At 43.5% G+C, this 23,333-nt stretch overlaps 1 protein-coding gene across 2 annotated transcripts in view; it reads right to left on the bottom strand.

Annotated features, from left to right (window-relative positions):
• astn1 (astrotactin 1) overlaps positions 1 to 23,333 on the bottom strand; it is a 1,605,092-nt gene that overhangs the window by 265,496 nt on the left and 1,316,263 nt on the right. For both annotated transcript variants that reach the window (XM_078407397.1, XM_078407398.1), the window contains one exon: positions 1,019 to 1,207. In XM_078407397.1, the coding sequence (XP_078263523.1) occupies positions 1,019 to 1,207 (189 nt within the window). The remainder of the gene's footprint in view (positions 1 to 1,018; positions 1,208 to 23,333) is intronic.

Below are 23,333 nucleotides of genomic sequence, written 5' to 3'. Positions count from 1 at the left end.
CATCAGTTTGTAACTCGGATGTTACATTTGAAATGGTCAAACAAATGTACATAATATATCTTGGAATTGCCGTTCGATATATCTATTTTTTAGAACTGTAATATAGTCTGCAAAGGCTTCCTAAAACATATTCCCTCACAGTTTTTGGTTTAATGGTCACACGCTGGTGGAAATCGAAAAAAAAATGACACAAGCTCATAGCACTCTCCAAGGTCCTGGTGCATCAAATGTTGCATTCAGTGCAAAAGATCTGGCCTGCAATAACAGCATTCTACATTCCCCAAACTATCAATAACCCATTCATAATACAAACATCTATAATCTTACAAATCGCCAACAAATCGTGAAAAGTTACCATTCCCCAACTTAACCACAAGATCATGTTCCACAAACAATGACAGGCATTGACTCAACCCGAAACGTCACCCATTCCTTCTCTCCCGAGATGCTTCCTGACCTGCTGAGTTACTCCAGCATTTTGTGAATAGACTCAACAATATGTTGGCTTTTAAGTTTAGTTTAAGTTCAGTTTAAAGACACTGCATGGAAACAGGCCCTTCAGCCCAACGAGTCCATGCCGAACACTGATCACCTGTCCACACTAGTTCTATGTTATCCCAATTTCTCATTAACTCCCTACACGCCAGGGGAATTTTACAGAGGGCCAATCAATCTACAAACCCACACATCTTAGGGATGTGGGAGGAAACCGGCGCACCCGGAGGAAACCCACATGGTCACAGGGAGATCATGCAAACTCCGCAGAGACAGCAACCAAGGTCAGGATCTAATCCGGGATTCTAGTGCTGTGGGGCAGCAGCTCTACCAGCTGTGCCATTGTGCCACCTACTTTTATAAGCAAAAAATAAATTGCAATCCATTGGATACAAAATCACTTGAAATAGTTCACCACCAGTCAGTTCACAGAGTTGTGTATAAATCTTCTGAGGGACAACTAATGAACTTAATGCACTAAGTTCACTGATCTCAAATCATCCATTCTCAATAAAATACGAACCTTTGCTGATATCTTGGTACTCCATCCATAATTGCCTCTGAACTGAGCGATTTGGAAACCAAATGGTGCAAGTCTCCTCAAATCCGTAGAGCGCCTCTTGAATGTAGTGATTGCCAAATTCCTCCAGCACAGAAGCAAAGTCATTCCTCAAAGTGGCTCCATCCAATGAGTGGATGGCATGACTGAATCCTAAAAAAAAATAAAGCATTCTTTTAAAAACCAAACAAGTTTAGACATGTCCAAAGTAGAAAACAATGAATTTAACATAAATGACTGATAATTCATTCACAATAAATAACAATTAAAATGGGGTGAGACGGTGGTGCAGTGGTAGAGCTGCTGCCTCACAGCGCCAGAGACCCAGGTTCAATCCTGACTATGGGTGCTGACTTCACGTAGTTTGTACATTCTCCCCATCACCGCAGGGGATTCCTCCCAGATTCCAAAGATGGTCTGATTAAAGGTCTCGCCCCGACAGGCAGCATCTCTCTCCAGAGATGCTGCCTGTCCCACTGAGTTACTCCAGCTTCTTGTGTCTATCTTTGGTTTAAACAAGCATCTGCAGTTCCTTCCTAAACAGAGTGATTGAGATGTTAAAGACAGGGACGTTATGATGTAATGATACTTTGGTTGGGATCATGCTTATTCCTGTCTCAACGTAGTTAAAGACAGGACCCGCAGCAGAATATAGAGAGTAGCAACAAGGAACTGTAGGTGCTGGTTTACATAAATGGACAAAAGGGGAGTGGAGTAACTCAACAAGTCAGGCAACATCTCTGGAAAACGTTTTGGGTCGGAACCCTTCTTCAGACTGATTCTGCAGACTTCAGTCTGAAGAAGGGTCTCGACCCGAAACGTCACCCATTCCTTCTCTCCTGAGATGCTGCCTGACCTGCTGAGTTACTCCAGCATTTTGTGAATAAATACCTTCGATTTGTACCAGCATCTGCAGTTATTTTCTTATATTACCTGCAGACTTGCATAGCCACTTCTAAACATCCAACCTTAGAACCGACCTTAAAGCTCGGCTTGATTTGATTGATTGTGGCTATTAAAACAGAATAGCTGGCTAATTCATGTTTTAAATTCATTTTGTTCAAATCTTCTCAATATTAAGCTTGCTTAAACTAGTCAATTTCATGTTTATTGGCATTGGTTTATTGTCGTCATGTATGCCGAGATATAGTGAACAATTTTGTGTTTTATGCTATCCAGGCAAATCATACCAGACATCAGGTACTGCAAGAATATTGTGCAGAATACAGCGCTGTGCTGTGGAGAAAGTGTATACAGAAAAAATTGCAAAGGCCGCAACATGGTAGATTGGGAGATTGGGAATTCATCAGCGAGAGGTCTGTTGAAGAAGTTGATAACAGTGGTGAAGACACTGCACTTGAATCTGGTTGTATGTGCTTTCAGGCTTTTGTATCTTCTGCCTGATGGAAGAGGGGAGAAATAATAGATGCCCCTGTAAGAAGTTGGCAGTCTGCTCTTTGTAATGATTTCATGATTCCGTGGCTGGTGCCCTGGCTGACTACCCTATCATGGCCAGCTATGCTGACCTCAAGTTACGGATCTCCGACCAGACACCTTCACCGGTCTCCAGGTCAAGGTGCTCTTCACATTCACTCACAACAATCATCAATGTCTCCAGGGTGACCACATCATCATCTCCAGGCAGATTTCTCTCACCACACATAGCCAATCTCATCCTAACATCCAACGGATGTCCAAGCTGAACTTTGACCTAAAGTACCTTGACTGATCCCCTGCCAGCTACCACTCAAAGTATGCCCTAAAGATTGAAAACCTGAGCCTTATAGCCAATTGCAACATTTCCCTGACTCCCACAGTCCCAATCATTCCTAAGAGGTCCACACGTTTGTACTCGACTAATTTCCCAAAACAATGTTGACCAGCATTGGATAATTATTTGCTGTGATTTCCACAATACCCCACTCCCTTCCCGCCAAATCCCACCCTAGCAACAGTGACCTAAAGTTATGACTTATCCATTTATTCTTGGGCCCTATTCTGATCTACAGAATGGCGATGGGGGGGTGGGGGGGGTGGGGGAGGGGTTTGAGGGGGGATCGAGTGCGTTAGTCGGGGGGGGGGGAGGGGAGGATAAGGGGGGTTCAGGGGGGATGGAGTGGGTGTGGGTGAGTGGGGGGGAGAGGGGGAGAGGGGGCTAAGGAGGGTTGAGGGGGGATGGAGTGGGTGAGTAGAGGGGGAGGGGGAGGGGGAAGGGGGAGTGGGGGGAGGGGAGGGGGGAGTGGGGGGAGGGAGAGGAGGGAGAGGAGGGGAGGGGGAGTGGGGGGGAGGGGGAGGGGGGAGGAGAGGCTGGACCAATGCAGGTTTGGAGCCAATGAGGGGGAGGGGGCTGCTGAGCCCATGAGCTGCCGCTAACTTTCATAGATGCGCTCACCCCCCCACCAGCCCCCCCCCCCCCCCCCCACCGGGAGGACCGGCACCCGTCCCGGCGGGCCCCGCTCCTGAACTTCCTCCCGTGGTGCAGCAGAGGAAGAGGGTCCAACAAGATGGCCATCGCTGCCCTTCGCCAACGATCGCTGCCGTGCTGCAGGAGAGGCTTTGGGTCCATGGCTCACTCTGGCTGCAGCGCTGGCGGCACGGGGTAGTGGTGAGTGTCTCCCTCTCCCCTTCCCGGTTCCTTCTCGCCTGCCCACGGCCCCGGGGGACACTTCCCGCCCGTTAACGGTCTTCGTCAGTTGGAGAGGGTTGCCGGGCCCACAGGATTGTCAGTTAGGGGAGGGTTGCCCCAGGAGAGGCCCGCAGGAGAGATTTGGACCCAACGGGTCCACCTCAGTCTAGTATAATCCTAAATATTGCTACTCTGAGATACTCACTCAAGAGGTTAAGGTACTATTTCATTTCATTCCAAACTTGACAAAGGACTCAAAATGTGTGCTGCCCCATCAAAGTTTGGGCAATTCACACACAGGAGATAACCTGGACCCTATATTCTTTCCTCTGGCTTCACAATTTGCAACTCGTTAAACATCTCTCTCATGCCTTCTGCTTTGTTCCAACCATCTTTGTCCTGCCTCTCCCTCCCCTTTCTCCCTACCCCACCCCCCCCCACAATCAATCTGAAGAAGGGTCGAAGCCCGAAACATCACCATCCATGTTCTCCAGATATGATGCCTGACCCACCGAGTTACTCCGGCATTTGAGTCCTTTTCTGCAATTCCTTGTTTCTACAACTTCATGGGCCGAACCCAGGTGATAATGTCTCCCGCCTGTAGCTCTTCATCAGGAGCAGACTATATTCTATACTCATGGACAGTGACAAAAGTTGCCTGATTGAAAAATTAACTCAAAGATGCAGGGAATATGAATTTAAAAGAGAAAATTTGGCAAATGCTGAGCAGGCCAGGTAGTGGATGAGGAGGGCATTAATACTTCAATAACTATTCAAATTCTGATGAAAAGTCATTGATTTGAAGCGTTAACTTTGTTTTTGTTTTCTCCATTGATGCTGCCAGAGCTGCTGAGTATTTCCAGCATTTTCTGCTGTTTGGATTCACTAAGCTTGGAAAGTTTAATAAGCAAAGTGTTGATACAGTTAATATGCGTATCTGGCTGACATCTAGCTGAAAGGTCTAGAGCATTTCCAGCTCTCAATGCAAAACTGCATGCCATTCATTCATGTATATACTTTATACATGAATGAATACTCAATTTCATTATCAGTGTTACCTTCCTCAACGTAGGATAGGCTAGACAGTCAGAACCTTTGCAAAAGGTGGAAATGCCAAACACAAAGGGGGGTGCTTTAAGGTGCGAGGGTTAAAGTTTTGCTTTGAGATGCGAGGGATAAAGTTTAAAGAGGAGTAGAGGTGCACACATTTTTACACAGAGAGTGGTGGGGCTGTGGAACACATTGCCACTGTTGGTGGTAGAGGCAGATACGATAGTGATGTTTAAGAGGCATTTAGATAGCCAAATGGATATGCAGGAAATAGAAGGATATTGAGATTAGTTTAACTTGGCATTGTGTTCAGCACAGACGTTGTGGTCTGTTCCCATGTTTTACTTTAGCCTGTACAGATACAGAGTCCTTTCCAACCAACAATCACCCCATACACTAACACTATCCTACACACAGGGGACAATTTATAATTTTTACCCACTTACTCAATTAACCTATAAACTTGTACATATGGAGTGTGGGAGGAAACCAGAGCACCCTTAGAAAACCCACATGGTCACAAGGAGAACGTACAAACTCCATACAGACAGCACCCGTAGTCAGGATCAAACCTGGGTCTCTTGCGCTGTAAGGCAGCAACTCTACCACTGTTGCACTGTGCCAGCCTACCAACTCCGGCCAATGGGAATCATTTCTAACCACTTGGACCAAAGCCATCATCACAGTGAATGCCTCTATCAGCTCCACGCAAACTGCTCTGTTCCAAGAAGATGCATTCTAACGTCTCCAGCCCATCTACTAAACCGAGGTCACACATTCATGAAATCATTCTGGTAAATCTGCTCAGCTGCTTCCCTAAGGCCTTCCCAATTTCTCCTGTAGTTCGGAGCCCAGAACTGCACACAATATGCCATTTGTGGTTTTCTTTCCAATATAATTACTTGAGTGTACATTCAGCTGCCGCAGTGGTTTCTGAGCTTGTGTCTTTGGATCAGTTGTCCACAACTCTAACTTCTGGTCCTATATCTAAACCACTTTATCTTGCACTAAACATTATACCCTTTATCCATACACTCTGGACAGCTTGATTGTAATCATGTATAGTCTTTTCGGTGACTAGATAACACATAACAAAAAAGCATTTCACTGTCCCTCGGTACACATGACAATCATAATGTAAACTAAATTAAAACTGAACTTCATAAATGGTCCAAGAACAATGGATTGCAGTTAGTCATTGACACAGATTCCACTTGAACTCGATTCCTTATCTAGAGTATTTAGTGTAGATGCTTAAAATTACAGCATTCGTTTACCACATTATATCCAGTTGCAAGTTCCTTTCTTTTCAATCACCCAATCAAAGTCAAACACATGAAAGCATTAGTCATGAGAATAAAACACTGAGGTAAAGTATAGTTTTAAGAAACTGCACCCATTTGGAAATACTCATGGCCTTTTTGCTTGGTGTTTGTGCTGCTTGCCTGAACAAAGTTAATAAAGATTGAACTGATAGAAGAAAGCATGCTTATCATCCTAATGTATCAGAAATACCAATTATGCCAACATTGCAATTCTGTGATGTTGTAACAACTACACTTGGAGATCTTGGATCATTGAGCTAGACTGTACTAAAAATCTCTAAGGAATATAATTAACTGTAAGATCCTTACAATCTTTTGTTCTATCTTATCTTTAAAAACTGTTTGTACCTTAAATGCTGATGGTGTCATCTGGTTAAAGTACTGTGGGAAAGCTGAATGAGAATTGGGAAAGAAACAATATTTTCTGTCGTTTGATGCCACAATTACCTCAGTCATAGCCAGATGGTAATTAATTATATATAGTTTCTGAGGAACCAATAAAAGAGTTAAATTATGGCACTAAATGAAATTATTTACCTTACAGTTAGATTTAGGAGCTTGGTCCAAACCTTCCATTGTCATCACAAGGGTACCCAACTGTTCCCTGTGCCAACCTAATGCTAGTTGAATGCTTTCCTGCAATATCTCACATTAATCCCTCACCTCAGCACAGACATTGGACCCTGAGCCAGCTGCAAACCAAAACAGATGACTGAAGTGCATGCATGTGGTGTAAATCACCTCGACTGTAAACAGGTCAACGTTAAAGTATGGTGCTTTCCAGTCACCTGGTTCTTGGTCAAGCGTACAAACAACAACATTGCTTGTCTCAACATCAAAGTGTTTCCTGGTCAATAACCTGAGGAATCTTCCAAATGAACCCACCCGAAAAGACCCAGTGCGTCATCGGCAGAAAGACCCGCCGGGCAGCGCGGCAAGATTCAGAAGGACATGGTGGGCCGCATGGCTGAACGCAGAGAGATCCGGCGGGCATTACCCTGTAGGCGGGAAAGTCGCCAAGCCCGTCCCCGGATTGTTCCCCCCAAAGACCAGAGAACCAAAAAGGAAGGAGTCATCGATGACGGTGCCAAGGATCAAGGCCAGAAGGAAAGTGAACGGAGGTCGTATCTTCCGGGCTCTCGAGGTCAGCTGCAGGAAGTGCCCCAGGGGCACAAAGGTGGCTGCGTGAGGAGAGGGACTTTGGTTCACTGAATGGACCCTGCAGCAGCCTGGGGCTCGCCTGGTTAGGGCACCACTCCACAAGACCCAGTGCGCTGACCGGACTTTGGAAACGGCACCAAATCTGGCGACTTGAATAAGGATTTCACTTTGTTTTTCACGTGATTATACAGCATCATTGAACCATCGAACCATCGAACCATTCAACTGACTGTTGAGGCTGTGGGTACAGGTATGCAACACAGGATTGTGGAAGGAATAAAGCAAATGTAATTTATTTCTATTCATAAGAAATAAATTATTTGGAATTAACTTGATTCTACCACTTTGCCTCTCCCAGCCTTCATTCTGTTTCCTCCCCTCTACTCATCTTTCCCGCCTCTCTACTTTCCCCGTCATGCCCGCAGCACCAGAGACCAGGTTCCTGAGCTTGGATGCTGTCAGTGTGGAGTTTGCATATTTTAATAGCAACTGCGTGTTTCCTCCAGGTGTTACAGTTTCCTCCCACATCCCAAAGATGTACAGGTTTATTGGTTGATTGGCCTCTGTAAATCGCCCCCATAGTGTCTGGAGTGGTTGTGAATGTGGCATAACATAGACCTAGTGTGAACAAGTGATCGACAGCTGGCATGGACTCGGTGAGCTAAAGAGCCTCCAAGCTGTAGCTCTAAACTGAACTAAAACCCCACCAGGTCAGATATCCTGGGAGCTGACTAGAAACTTATCAGGAACAGTCACATAAATCATGTGGCTGCAAGACCTGGGCATCTGCTATATGGCAAATGCCTTAATTTTGATCTTTTGTAACCATGGAATTGCTCCAAAATAAAGTAAAAACCAATTCCTCCAGGAGAAAAAAAGATGTTTAATAAAATGTACAGTCAGCAACATTTTCTTATGCTGCTTCAGAATGGAAATGCTTACTGATGCTCTCTTTATTACGAGCAATCAGATATAAGCTTCTTGATATTTGTATGCAAAAGGAAATAATTTGTTTGCTTATTGTTGTATTTTTAAAACAGTTCTTAAACATAACATATGAAATATGAGCAAGCCCCATAGCAAGATCGTGTGTAGACGTTTACATCCACTTGACTTTCTACCCTATCCTGCCCTTGTATCTCCTGTTTTCCCAAGTGAACCAGAACTTTTTGATTTCAGCCTTCGGTATATTTGACGACTGAGTGTCAACTGCCTTCTGGGATTGGGAATTGAGACAAAATGAAGGAATCAGTCCGAAGAAGGGTCCCGACCCAAAACGTTGCCTATCCATGTCTTGATCCAAAACGCCAGCGTGAAGAGGGGTCTTGACCCAAAAGGTCACGTAGCCATGTTCTCCAGAGATGCTGTCTGACTCGCTGAGTTACTCCAGCACTTTGTGCTTTGGAGACAAAATCTCATCCTCGTCACAGTTTTTTAAAAAGCCGACGATCTCCTTTATGTTTGACTCTAGTTCTGCATTCGAGAGCCTTGATCAGAACATTCAATAATTGACATGAACAGAAGACACTTTTCTCAGGGTAAGCTCTGCACAAAATTTTACAATGACAAGCAAATCAGTGTTTTTGCAGCTGAATTGTGAGTTGTCAGCCGTGGTGCATTTTTGTATTTAACCTGCTGTTTACTGCAGTAACACAAGAATGCCTGGCAAAGCTAAGTAAAGGGGCAAGAGAATGTAAAAGATTTAACGACAGTAATGTAGATATATTTGGCTTGATGGAATGGTTATGCAGTGCATGGATTGCAACCACGAGTTCACAAAATTCTGTGTGACATAACAGACAAGTACTTCACAGTAATGGTACTTCATTGCCCCTCGCTACTAGTGCATTTATTTACGTGGCATTTCATATTGCCTTATGCAGTGTGCATTTTAATGGTGGGACCAATACATGTGGGATTAAGCTGCACTCAATTTTCAATTTCAAATGAAGGTCAGACAACACATTTCCTCTCGGTTGCCAACTAAGTACATCTTATGCCTTAAGCTATTTTTCTATTTTTTTTCGTTAATTCCTGAGTCTCTTTCCACTTTTACTTTCCGGCTTATGCTCCAATAAAAATGCTCATAAGAATAAATCATAAATCCTGATGCTTTATGGAATGATGTGATAATGAAACAGTCTCTTCATGTGGTTTGCCTTAATGTGCCATTATTCTGCTACGAGCAGTTTGACAGCTCATTAAGTCTTCTCATAAAGCCTTAGGCCTAAATAAAACTGAACCAAAGACAGGGAGTAGCTAAAAATATTACCTCAGAACCAAAAGGAAGATTATGAACATAATTATCAACATAAATCATTGCTCTTAATTGGTAAAAAGGTTAATATTTTCAGGAATACCTGTGAGACAACAATTCTCTATCATACTGTTGTTTGAGTTATAATCTAACATACCATTCAAGGTAGTAACTAGGAATTGCTGATGCTAGTTTACACAAAGGGATACAAAGTACTGGAGTAACTCTGTGGGTCAGGCAACTAGCAACTCTGGGGAATATGGAGAGGTGATGTTTTGGGTCGGGGCTACTCCCAAGCTTGTGATCCTTGGTGGCGTCCAGGTAAGCGAGGAAGCGTTTATTGGTTTATTGACAGAGAATGAAGTAAAGTTGGGTCCATTGCAGGTCTGGGTGAGTCAGGCCGCAGGAGAGTCAGAGCAAAGGCTGGCTGGTGCCAGCGCATGGAGGAGAGTGTAGATTACACAATGCATTTCACCGGGTGGCGCCATCAGCAATGGCAGACTCGCCAACTGTCTTTTCGTCTTTTTGTTATTTTTAGTGTGTTTTAAAAGTATGTGTTAATGTTCTCTGGTTTGTTTTATGTGGGGGAATGGCGGGGGGCTCGGGGGAAACTTTTTTTCAATCTTTTACCTTGCCGGAGTTGCAATTGTTTTCCGGATCGTATCTCCGGTCGCTCTGCGGCCTAACATCATGGAGCTGGTGGCTTTGCTCGGGACTGACTTTGAGCACCACCACGGGGATGTGCACTTAACATTGGAGCCGATCTCTTGCCTGGGATCGACACTCCAACCGCGGCCTGCAAACGTCAACATCGAGGAGCTCGCAGTCTTGGGTAGAGACTGATGTCAGGACGCTCCAAAGAACACGGAAGGTTCGACTAGCCCTGACCTTGGGCCCGATTGTCTGGCACGGGGGAGCTGAGATTCCCTTCCGACGCAGGAGCTTGGTCGCCCCGATACGGAGGGCCTGACCGCCGGCTACGGGAGTCAAGATCGTCCTGTCAACGGAAGGCTCGAGGCCTCCGACCACAGGAGAACAAAGAAGGGAAGAGATTGAACTTTTCTTCGCCTTCCATCGCAGTGCGGAATGTGGATGAGTTGCTTTGGTGGATGTTTATGTTAAAATGTATTTTGTGTGTTCTGTTGCTTTTTATTGGTACGACTATATGGCAAATGAAATGCCTCATATGTTGCAAAACATACTTGGCTAACAAAGTATGATTATGATTATGATAAAGAGAACTGTTGGGAGAAGTAGTGCATCGAGTGCAGGTACTTGAAATCTGGGTTGGGTCCGAACTGGAAGGCCTGGAACTGGAGCTGGGAGCTACAGGTCACAAAATGGCGGCACAGGCAAGTGTTGAGGGAACACGCGTGGTTGCGGTAGCGAGTCTGGGTCAGAACATGGTCATTGAGCAGGGGAACAGCAGCAATCACAGAAGGGGAGCAGTGAGAGAAGGTCCCACAGAACTCCCGTCAGAGAGGGGAGAACCTCTTCAAAGCAGTCCAGTTTAGTATATTGTCACGTGCACCAAGGTACAGTAAAAAGCTTTAGTTGCAAAGTAGGCATGGGTCAATTCTTGATGGATGTACAATGGTCAATGCGGTCAGGATGAGCTAAAGTTGTTTTTGTCTGTATCATATCATATCATATCATATATATACAGCCGGAAACAGGCCTTTTCGGCCCTCCAAGTCCGTGCCGCCCAGTGATCCCCACACATTAACACTATTCTACACCCACTAGGGACAATTTTTACATTTACATTTACCCAGCCAATTAACCTACATACCTGTACGTCTTTGGAGTGTGGGAGGAAACCGAAGATCTCGGAGAAAACCCACGCAGGTCACGGGGAGAACGTACAAACTCCTTACAGTGCAGCACCCGTAGTCAGGATCGAACCTGAGTCTCCGGCGCTGCATTCGCTGTAAAGCAGCAACTCTACCGCTGCGCTACCGTGCCGACTTTATGACACTCTGACTCTAATGCCAAAAGAGAATTATGAGACTTAGAGCTCTTATCGACATTCAAGTAACTGGAAAAGTTGTTGAAACATAAATAAATATGTTATATTATAAAATCTTCCAGCATTAACTATTAGATCACAGATTAATATTAAGGATAGCACCCACATACATCAACTCTAATTTGATTTCTCATCCTCTAAAATAAGGGCAAGTTTAGTTTAGTTTATTGCCACATGTACTGAAGTACAGTGAAACGCTTTATTTGCTATCCAGTCAGCGGTAGAGTTGCTGCTTTACAGCGAATGCAGCGCCGGAGACTCAGGTTCGATCCTGACTACAGATGCTGCACTGTAAGGAGTTTGTACGTTCTCCCCGTGACCTGCGTGGGTTTTCTCCGAGTTCTTCGGTTTCCTCCCACACTCCAAAGACGTACAGGTATGTAGGTTAATTGGCTGGGTAAATGTAAAAATTGTCCCTAGTGGGTGTAGGATAGTGTTAATGTACGGGGATCACTGGGCGGCACGGACTTGGAGGGCCGAAAAGGCCTGTTTCCGGCTGTATATATATGATATGATATGATGATATGAAAGACTACACATGATTACAATCAAGATATGGGATAAAGGGACCAACCTAGAGTGCAAGATAAAGTCCAATAAAGTCCGATTAAAGATGGTCCAAAGGTCTTCAAATATGTATATGGTAGCTCAGGACTTATCTCTAGTTGTTGATAGGATGGTTCAGTTACCTTATGATAGCTGGGAAGAAATCGTCCCTGAATCTGGAGGTATGTGTTTTCACACTAAAATCTAAATTTTCTTAATGATTAAAATTATTGTCCTTTACCCAACGAGCAGAAGATAAGCAGTAAAATTATACTGAGGCTAAATGATGGGTACAGGAGGACCAAGGCTTGTGGTTGAATGGAGATCATATTATTTCTGTGATTGGAGAGATTTTTTCCACAGTTCCAATTTTAGCAAGAAGGTTTTTTTTTATAAAGTGTGGAAAGGCTAGTATGACACCAGATATGTGTAAGTGGCTGTATGGGCCAAATTAATAAAGGCTAGAAGATAAGATAACATAATCTTGTACTTTCTAAACTGCTCCAAAGGTGGTGCTATGTCCATCTAAAGAGCAGTTCAGATTGATGTTACAATATCTATTGATATTCTCTGATTAATTTAGAAAACAAATATTCTCTAGCGAAAAACACACACACACTCAACTTAAAACATAGACCAGTACAGCACAGGAACAGATCCTTCAACCCACAGTGTCTCTGCAGAACATGATGTCAAGTTAAACTAATTGCATCAACCTGGATATGATCCCTATCTCTCCATTCGCTAATTATCTGTGCCTATCAAAAAGCCTATTCATTGCCATCATGTCTGTCTCCACCATCATCCCTGGCAGTGTGTTTCAGGCACTCACCACCCTGTGTAAAATAATGTGCGCCACACATCTCCTTTAAACTTTGCCACTCTCATCTTAAAGCTATGCTCTCTACTTTTTGAAATATTCACCCTGGGAAAAGGGTTCTGATTCTCTACCCTATCTACCCCCTTCATTATCTTATATACTTGTCAGGTCTCCCCTCAACCTCCGATGTTTCAGGGAAAACTATCCAAGTTTGTCTAACCTCTCCTTGGAGCCAATACCTTCCAATCCAGGCAGCATTCTAGTAAGTCTCCTCTGCATCATGTCCAAAGCCTCTATATTATTCCTGTACTGTGCAAAACTACACACAATACTCAAAATGTGTCCAAACCAAGATCCTATAAAATACCGATGGGAATTCCTGGCTCTTTTTACTCACTGCAATGACCAGTGAGGCAAACATACCATTTGCTTTCTTCACCACTCCACCTGTTTGTGTTGCCATTTTCAGGGAGTTCTGTATATGGGCCCTAAGATCCCTCTGCACATCAATGTTGTTAAGGATCTTGCTATGAACTGTATACTTTCCCTTACATTCAACCTCCCAAAGTAGAACACCTCACACTTGTTCAGAATTAAACTCCACCTGCCATTTCTCTGCCCCCATTTCTGTAGCTGATCTATACCCGCTGCAGACTTTGACAACCAACATCTCTGCTGCTCTTTGTTTTGGCCACATGCGTATAGGAGGAAAAGATCACCTGACAAGACACTTCACCATTTCCTTTTTTTCCCTCCAAGGCTTAATAAATAAACAATGTTCCTCAGATGCCATGGTCCAATATGATACATTGACTTGTCTATTTGCCAGACAAGAATGAGTAACTTGTCCCTGCTCTCATGTCAGTCAAGACCTGCATTCAAAGAAGATCTTGACTCATATTTAACCTCTTCTGCAAATGTGCAACAATTGTTTCATTATTTTTTTGAAAATGTACAATTAAACATTCATATCTCTAACAAATTTCAGGGACAGTTTTTTTCTTCAGCTGTTAACAGGCAATGAGCCATATGATCACCAACTTGAGAGTGGTTCTGACCTACCATCTACGCCATTGGAGATCCTTGAACTATCTTTAATCTGACTTGACAATATCTTGCACTAAAATTTATATGTAATCATGTGTAGTCTTTCCGCTGACTGGATAGCAGGCAATAAAATAGCATTTCACTAAACCTTGTGACAATAACCTAAACTAAATCCAACTTTCAATGTTTCAGAAATGATTTTTATATTGCTTTGTGTTGTTTTCCTATAAAACATGCAGTCATTATACTTTGGGAAATGCTGTCACGCTTGTGAATGTGTGTCCCTCGTTCATCCTTGCTTACTGTTCTTCCTTTGGTCCTGTTGTGTTAACATCTGTAATCCCTGGTGGGCCAAGTATCATTGTCAAGGAGAGAAATCAAGCTTCTTTTGTTCCAACCAATTTGTGTATGTGCCACTCGACCCACAACCACAAGGAATCAATCAAAGCTGTTCGCATTCTGTTTTGTCAGAAACACGGAAGATCACAAGATTGTGAAAGATGATGAACCCAAAATACGGTGTCTCAGGATTTAGGGCATAGCGGCGTAACGGTAGAGCTGCTGCCTAACAGCGCCAGATACCTGCCCTCAATCCTGACTATGGTTGCTGTCTGTATGGAGTTTGTCCAATCTCTCTGTGACCATGCAGGTTTTCTCCAGGTTCTCCGGGTTCCTCCCACACGCCAAACCCGCACAGGTTTGTAGGTTAATTGGCTTTGGTAAAATTGTCCCTAGTGTGTAGGATAGTGTTAGTGTGATCACTAGTTGGTGCGGACTCAGCGGGCCAAATGGGCTGTTTCCGCTCTATATCTCTAAAGTCTAAAGGATTTAATTAATATCCCCTAAAATGTCATCCAATGATGTCCAAATAGCAAAAAGTGTTAAACAGGATTGTGTGGCACTCTATATTTTGGTGCAATATGTTTAAAATTGATTTTACCGAGTAGCAATCAAGCAATCATTTCCAAATGAAATTGTGCTAAAGCGCACAATCCATGTTCACGCAACTGACCATTTCCCTGGATCAGGAGCACGGCTAATTACATCCTTGTTTTTATAATGCACATTTCTGCAGGCACCAATGAATTCACTGATCAAATTGCATGCTGCTTTCTTGTTTTTTTTCTTGCTAGTTTAAGGAAGACACTACTAACAACAGGTGATTCAACTGGGCAGCCTCAAAACTGACTGCAGCCTGCTCAGGCATTTCCCTGGTCCATAGTGTGTGCTTAAATCTAACAGGGTGCTTTTTTTCCAAGTGTTTCACTGCTGAGGAACTCATTCATTTGAAGCCTCAGTGGTGGCCCTGCTAACAACCCTCCATCATTGGCGGCTTAGGAATCTCAATCTGGGACCTGAGAGCAGGAGGTAAAGACCTGCCTGTCAATGAAAAGCTCACTGCTACAGAGTCTTCAGAGACAACACGCCCTACCAGGACATAGCTGCTGACTAATAGTGCTTTAGTGGACTCTTTTTACAACGACACTGGTGAAGAACGGTGAAGTCCAGCAGGAACATCTGCCGTTGCACCCGGTACCTAAACGTCTCTTTCAGTCGTGGTCAAGTCTGCAGTGTCTCTCAGTTTCCAGGCCGCTGAATCTTTCCAAGGCCCCAGAGCAGATCTTTGCCCCATGCCTGAGCTTGCATCTCAACGCAGCATTGGAGAAATGTCCCAGATGCTCTTCTCCCAGAGGAATGAGTCCCTCTGAAGAGAGGGTACAATTCCTGGACTGGGGGCTGCCAAAATAGCTTACATCAGTAATGGACAACATTTAAATGCCTGTATGGATTATTTGTTAACATGTAGTTTGCAATGAATGATTAATCTTTAAGGCAAAATTAAACTGGAAACAGCTCCAACTACGCCTATCTTGAGAAGTTAAGGATAGACTACGCCAGAGACAGACAAAAATACAAGTCTCAAAATTGAGAAAACTTCTAAATTTGGCATTGCAACCTTAGCCTTTCCATGTCACCTTGATCATCCCTCCCTCTCCCCGATCCACCTCAGCTGGTCAATCTTTACTTTGGGTTCTTGCCTGTACGTACTCCCTATGACTGCCTGGGTTTTATCCGTGTGCTCCGATTTCCTTCCACATTCCCAATACGTGTAGGTTTGTAGATTAATTTGCTTCTGTAAGTTGTCTCTAGTCTGCAGGATGGAAATCGTATGTGGGGATTGCTGGTTGGTGTGGACTCAGTGGGCCGAAGGCCCTGTTTCCACACTGTATCTCTAAACTAAACACCATTGGCCTTTATCAGTCGGCGTATCGAGTACAGAAGTTGGGATGTTATGTTACAGTTGTGAAAGACATTGGTGAGGCTGTATTGTGTTCAGTTTTGACCATCCTGCCATAGGAACGATGTCATTACAGACATAGATCAGGTGGTCAAGTACTGATTGTTAGGGAATCATTTTATAGAAACTGGGTGAACAAGGACGGAAGCATGATAATTAGAAACAATGAGAGAACAGTTTACTTAAAGTGTGAGTATTTCATCTTCTGCCCGAAAGGCATTTGGACAGGTACATGGATAGGAAAGGTTTATAGGGATACGGGCCTAATACAGGAAAGCAGGATTAGTGTAGATGTAAGTCGGCATGGGCAAGTTGGCTCATAGATTCATCGTGGAAACAGGCCCTTCAGCCCAACTTGCCAATGCCGACCAACATGCCCCATCTACTCTAGTCCCACCTGCCTGCTTTTGGCCCATATCCCTCGAAAACCTGCCCTATTCATGTACCTGTCTAAATGTTTCTCAAATGTTGCGATAGTACCTGCCTCCACTACCTCCTCTGGCAGCTCGTTCCACACACCCACCACCCTCTCTATAAAAGGTTAAAAGGTTACCCCTCAGGTTCACATTAAAATTTCCCCCCCTCCCCCTCCCCTCACCTTAAACTTATGTCCCCTGGTTCTCAATTCCCCAATTCTGGTGAAAAGCTTGCGTCAAAAGGCCTGTTTCCATACTGTTTGACTATGAACCCATGGCCCCAAATCCCCTCAAGGTGAGGTTAAGTCTGCTGGAGCAGTCCACATATTTCTTAGCAAGTGCGGAGACTTCAAGACACAGTTGGATGCTGCACAACCTCACCAACTGTGGACATCAACCTTCTGGATGAAGAGAAACTGGATCCCGAGGGCCTTGAGGCGCAGTACGAGAAGCAGGAAGACACATGGGAAGATGCAGAAGGTTGCAATGGGGTGCATTTCCCGGCTTCTTCACCCAGCAGAGCAGTGGATAAATGCTTTGTTGGCAAGGGTTATTATAGGCTGTCTGGAGTAGACGATTATCAAAGGAAGCCTGCTAAACCATAGCCCTCCCATTGCAAACGAGGTGAACATCTCAACACTTAACATCAACACAGTACTTCAGTAGTAAGCCAGGAAAAAGCAGATGGCCCATAAAATCCTCACATCCTGCAGTGCAGCTCCATCTGCACTGGTTACAACACATCAATCAATGAATCCCTGATCAATTTACTTCAAACGATTTGTAGCTAGCATGATGGTTTATTTTGAGAGGGACCAAATTTTAAAATTAGGCAGTATTTTAAACCTATATATTGAAATGATCGGACAACACTTAAAGTCCTTAAGAAGCTGAAGCAGGCCATTCGGCCCTTTGTATCTTCTTTACTTCAGCTCCATTTTAATGTGCTAACTCCCAAATCCAAATTACTTCTTATCTAAAAATCTATTGATCTCTGCCTTCCCTTTACCCAATGACTGAGTTACCACAGCCCTCTCAGAACTCAATGACCCTCTGAGTGAAGAAATGTCTTCCTATCTTTGTCTTGAATGTTTGTCCCTTTATTTCGATACTGTGACCTCAGGGCCTATATATTCTAGCTAGGAGTGGCATCAGAACATTGCACCAACCCTATAACAAGACCCATAAGAAGCCCCTGTACCCACATATGTTGGAGTTAGATGAGCAACTGTTTCTTGTTTTCCCCACTCTCAAGTTCTACGTTACCCATCCTTATCAATGATTTGCTCCTCCTTGTGGAAACAAAGAACAGCAGATGCTGGTAAATACATAAAAGGACACAAAGTGCTTGAGTAACTCAGCAAGTCAGGCAGCATCTCTGGAGAACATGAATAGGTGACTTTTTGGGTCGACATCCTTCTTCAGACTTGACGTTTCGGGTCAAGGCCCTTCTTCAGAATAAATGTTTCGGGTTGACACCCTTTTTCTGGCCCATCTACCAGAGATGCTGCTTCATCTGCTGAGTTACTTCAACACTTTGTGTCAATTTGCTCCTCCTTTGCTGAATTCTGAATATTTCTAAACTTTAAGGCTTAGGACTTTCTTTAACCAATTTACAAGCCTTTGCCTCCAAGTTCTTATTTCTTCTGGATACGCATGGTTGGAGCACTTTCGTGTTTTTGTTGCCTTTAAAGATTACTTGTAAACTATGCATTAGATTTGAAAAGTTTGCACTTGTTAGTATGCTGCCAGAGCCAGAGTTACAGAGAAGCATGGAAAAAAAACTCACCCAGTCCTCACGGACCATTGACCATCCATTTACACAAACACAGCAAAGCTAACGCGTGTCTTGTGCTTTATGCCTTCATAATTTGCTTTATTCAGTCACATAAATGAAAGAAAGTGGATGTCTGTGATCCAACCTTCACAGGAAGCAGCTAAGTCATGTGGGTCCGTTCACAGGCAGAAGAAAGAGACAGAGAGGCCACAAGGTTGGAAAGCCATATCACAAGATTTCATTTTTCTGACTGAGAATTGATTATTTTCTCACTGCACCGGAGGCTGTCAGTGTAAAGAAATGAGTTGCTCCAGTTGTCAAAATCAAGCAAGTGGCCTGTAGCTGAAGGTTCAAACCAAGATAATGTTGGAATGTCCAGGTGGAATCTCCTTTAGACAAGTTATCATTGCTTTCCATAGATACAAAGTGCTGGAGTAACTCAGTGGGACAGACAATATCCCTGGAGAAAAGGAACAGGTGATCTTTCAAGTCGAGACCCTTCATTGCACTGAGAGTTAGGGGAGAGGAAAACTAGAGTTACAGAAATGCTACAGAACAAATCAGAGGCGGCCCTGGTGACTCGGGAAAGGTGGAGCCCACAATGAGCCATTGTTGGCGGTGCAAGAGGTGATAATGAAGGGAAACGAACATTGAATCTAGCAAGAGAGGGAATGCGAGGGTTAATTGAAAGTAGAAAAGTCAATATACATACCACTGAGTTGTAAGGTGCCTAAGCAAGATATGAAGTGCTGTTCCTCCAATTTGCTTTTGGCCACACTCTGACTCTGACCAGGACAGAAGGGGAGTTAAAATGTTTGGCAACCGGGAGATCACATAGACCGAGGTGGACTGAGCGTAGGTGTTCAGCGAAACGATCGCAAAGTCTGCGCTTGGTCTCGCCGATTTATAGAGGTCCACACCGAGAACAACGGATACAGTAGACGAGGTTGAAGGAGGTGTAAGTGAACCACTGCCTCACCTGAAAAGATTGTCGAGGTCTCTGGATGGAGTCGAGAGAGGAGGTATTGCACTGCTTTGATATAGTGGAAGAGGATATCCTAACAATGCAGGTAGATGCCAAAGGTGTAACAGTCCCAATGGAAAACACAATCCCTTCTACTAACCATGGCAAGATGGCACAGTGGAGCAGCTGGTAGAGCTGCTGCCTCACAGCACCAGAGACCCAGGTTCAACCCTAACCTCGGTTGCTGTCTGTGTGGAGCTTGCACATTCTCCGTGTGATCGCGTGGGTTTCCTCAGTGTGCTCTGGTTTCCTCCCTCATCTCAAAGATGTATGCGTTTGTAGGTTAATTGGCCTTTGTAAATTGCCCCTAGTGTGACCGGAGTAGAAGAGAAAGTGGGATAACATGGAACTCGTGTGAACAGGTATGATGGTTGGCCTTGACGTGATGGGCCGAAGGGCCAGTTTCCTTGCCGTATCAATGAATCAAAGAATAGAGTAATGCCCTATTTCTCTTGCTTAACCAAACATTATTTCCCCCATTCACCCGATTCCAGTCACACTATACTTTATTCCTCGTCTTTAACTGCTGCCTGACTTATATAAGGTTTTTTAAATATCATAATATTTTTCTCACTGAAATATCTGTGTTAAGCAAGTTGGCGATTTTCTATTTCCTATGTTCACCTTACAAATTGTCCCACTGTTCAGTTTGCAAGTCAATTAATTATTCTCTCCATCAGTCCCTCTCTCTTGGATGGGAGGATATGTCCACAAAATTGTTTCTGGCTTCTATTTTATATTTCCTGCAACTTCTGACTCTTTTGTTTATACATCTCCTTCTGCTAATGTCTATTTTCATTCCTTCCTACCTAAACAATGCCAAATTCCAATTAAAATGCAGTTTGGATAATCCTACTCCCAGTAAAGTATACTCTGCATTGTTGTAACAAATCCAAGGACATAACTGATGTATCCAGAGATGCTGCCTGTCGCGCCGAGTTACTCCAGCATTTTGTGTCTATCTTCAATGTAAACCAACATATCCAGTTCCATCCTTTACATAACCGGTTTTGCCAAGTCCGTTCAGTTTGATAAATAAAAACCGGATTGAAAATGTTATTAATTAGAGTTATTTTCATCTGGAGTTAGTGCTGTGAAATTGCTCGCAACTTGATAAAAAAAATCAATCAACTCAAAATTGTCTTTTCCTGAATATTGAATTTGTAATGCAATTTGTAATACACCTTTTGTCAGTGATTGCGGTACGAGTGAATTGCAATTGGATTTGGTTTACACACTTTATTTAAAATTACAACCAGAATTAGTAGGCAAATGACCAGAAATCATTTGTGGAAGGTCTGAAATATCTCTCCCCAATACTTCAAAATCAAACCTTCACAGTCCACACAGACAATACTACTTCAACAAACCTTCCCCACCGCAGTCTATCTTCACCACATCTAGTCTCATGCACATCTCTATCATCTCCCCAAGTACTTTACTCTGCAACTGCAGGAGATGTAACACCTGACCTTACACCTCCTCCCACACCTCCATCCAGGGATCCCAACAGCCCTTCCAGGTGAGTGAGAGGTTCACATGCACCTCCTCCAAACTCTTCATCAAATTTGGTGCTCCTGATGTGGCCTCCTTTACATTGGCAAGACCAAGCGTAGATGAGGCAACTATTTTGCTGTACACTTGCGCTTGGTCCACCAGGGGCTACTGGATCTCCCAGTTGCGAACCATTTTAACTCCTCTTCCCTTTTGCAAATTGTCCTTTCTGGCCCTGGGTCTCCTCCATTGCCAGAGTGAGCCCACACAAAAACTAGTGCAACAGCACCTCATTTACTATTTGGATAGCTTACAACCCAACAGTATAAAAATGGAATTTTCCAATATTAAGTGACACACCCTCTTCCCACTCTCTCTTTCCTGTGCTCCCCCAGTGCATCTATTTCTCTCACTCTATCACCTCTTTTCCCCTCTCCTCTGCCACCTATATAGCCCTCCATCTGGCTTTACATTTCACTCCTCTTCTTATTTGACATCCTTTTGTCTCTTCATCATCTCTAGCTTTTTCTACCCACCTGTAATCAAAACCATTCATCTGTATCTACTTATCAATTGCCAGGCTTCGTCCCACCCCACTGCTTTTCCAGCTTTCTCCCCCTTACTACAAATAGTCTAAAAGAAGGGATCTAACCAAAGCGTTACCTATCCATTCTTGGCATAGTTGCTGCCTGACCGGCTGAGCTATTCCAGCACTTTGAGTTTTTCTCAAGATCCCAGCATCTGCAGTTCCTTTTGGCTCAGAGTTTGCGTGTGTGCCTGTGCATGTGTATATGATCTCAAGCTAAAGGCATAATCATTTTGTGCTAGTTCTGTCAATACTTGAAAAAAAACATAACATTCCATTTCCCTGACTAGTTTGTCATCCCTCAAAAAAATCACGAATGTAATCCAATCATTCAGGCTACAAATTTCAATCATAAAAATGATTTGTCCCAATAAAGGTTGTAACCCAGCAAGTTCCAGTTGAAAAAATCCCCCACTAATGCCATTACTCTGAGCGTGACTTATATATCTTCAATGAGGAGCTTTGCAGATTCATTTTGAAAATATAAACATGGACATCAATTTCAGTGCACTTTGCTAACCTGATATACTTATAGTGTGCATTTGGTATTGCATTACGAGACTGTGTCGTAAAATTGTAAACCCAGTCCTTATAATAAATGATTTTCATTTCCTTGGGCACAGAGCCAATCTTACTGTCATACTTATTACATTTGATTTCTTGACACCAAGGAACTATTGCACCACAGATCAATGTAGCACAAAGTGGAAAAATAAAGCAGCTTGATATTTGATAGCACAAACCTTAATCTGCTCTTTAGGCTGAAATGGTTCAAGATTTGTTCAGTATCATTGAAAACAAAAGCACTCTGAAGTAAGTAAATAACTACCCCAACAATGCATGGAAATGATTAGCAGTTATCCATGTATATGATGGGGCGGGGTGGCACAGTGGTAGAGTTGCTGCCTTCCACTGCCAAACACCCGAGTTTGATCCCTTGTGCTGTCTGTGTGGAGTTTGCATGTTCTCCCTGTAACTGTATAGGTTTTTTCCAGTTTCCTCCCAAATTTCAAAGATGTGGAGGTTTGTAGATAAATTGGATTTTGTAAATTGTACCTAGTGCGTAGGATGCGGAAGTAGGATAAGATAGAACTCGTGCACAAGTGATCAATGGTCAGCATGGACTCGATGGCTGTTTCAATGCTGTATCTCTAAACATGACCAAAGGCTCAAAAGTCCCTGATTGGTGACAGGACAGGGTGTAAGCAAGCATGTGGTGACTCTTTCCCCCTACATCCAATATTCATATCCAAAGCAGATGGGATCAAAGTATCTTGCAACAATGTAAACTGAAATAAGTTTGGTTAAAGTTTTCATCTAATATCTTAGGTCCACAGTGGTGATTTGTTGCAGGCTTGAGATTAGTCATAGAAAATATACATGGAAACCAGAAACATCAAATCAGTTGGTCAGATGAACCTTTTCTGATGATGGATCTGCGCTACATTTCAAGGACAAAGTGGAGATAGTTTTGCAGTTCTTTCCTTACCCAAGTGTACATAAGCTTGAAATAGTAATAATAATAATTCCATGTCAGCCCATATCTGAGGGGAGTCGAGGTCTCTCTGCCTGCCGGCATGAACTGCTTCATTTTCTGAGGAGCTGCTAATTGAATCCAACATTGCGCAATAATCAGTGCACATCCTCCCTTCTGACACTGAAGCTGAAGATAGTTGGGCCTTGGACAAGGTCTCTTGCATTAATGATCTGGGCTAGGATGAAAGACCCCCAACAACCGCAATCAAGTTCCTGGGTATAATGTCTGGCTCCGGCTAGTGGAATTGTGCTTTGGGTATATACACACATATACCAGCAGCACATT

This window comes from Rhinoraja longicauda, chromosome 11 (genome assembly GCF_053455715.1).
Source record: "Rhinoraja longicauda isolate Sanriku21f chromosome 11, sRhiLon1.1, whole genome shotgun sequence".
Classification (NCBI taxonomy): domain Eukaryota; kingdom Metazoa; phylum Chordata; class Chondrichthyes; order Rajiformes; family Arhynchobatidae; genus Rhinoraja; species Rhinoraja longicauda.
Note: the sequence above shows the minus strand (reverse complement) of the source record. Positions and strands in the feature narration are given on the sequence as shown.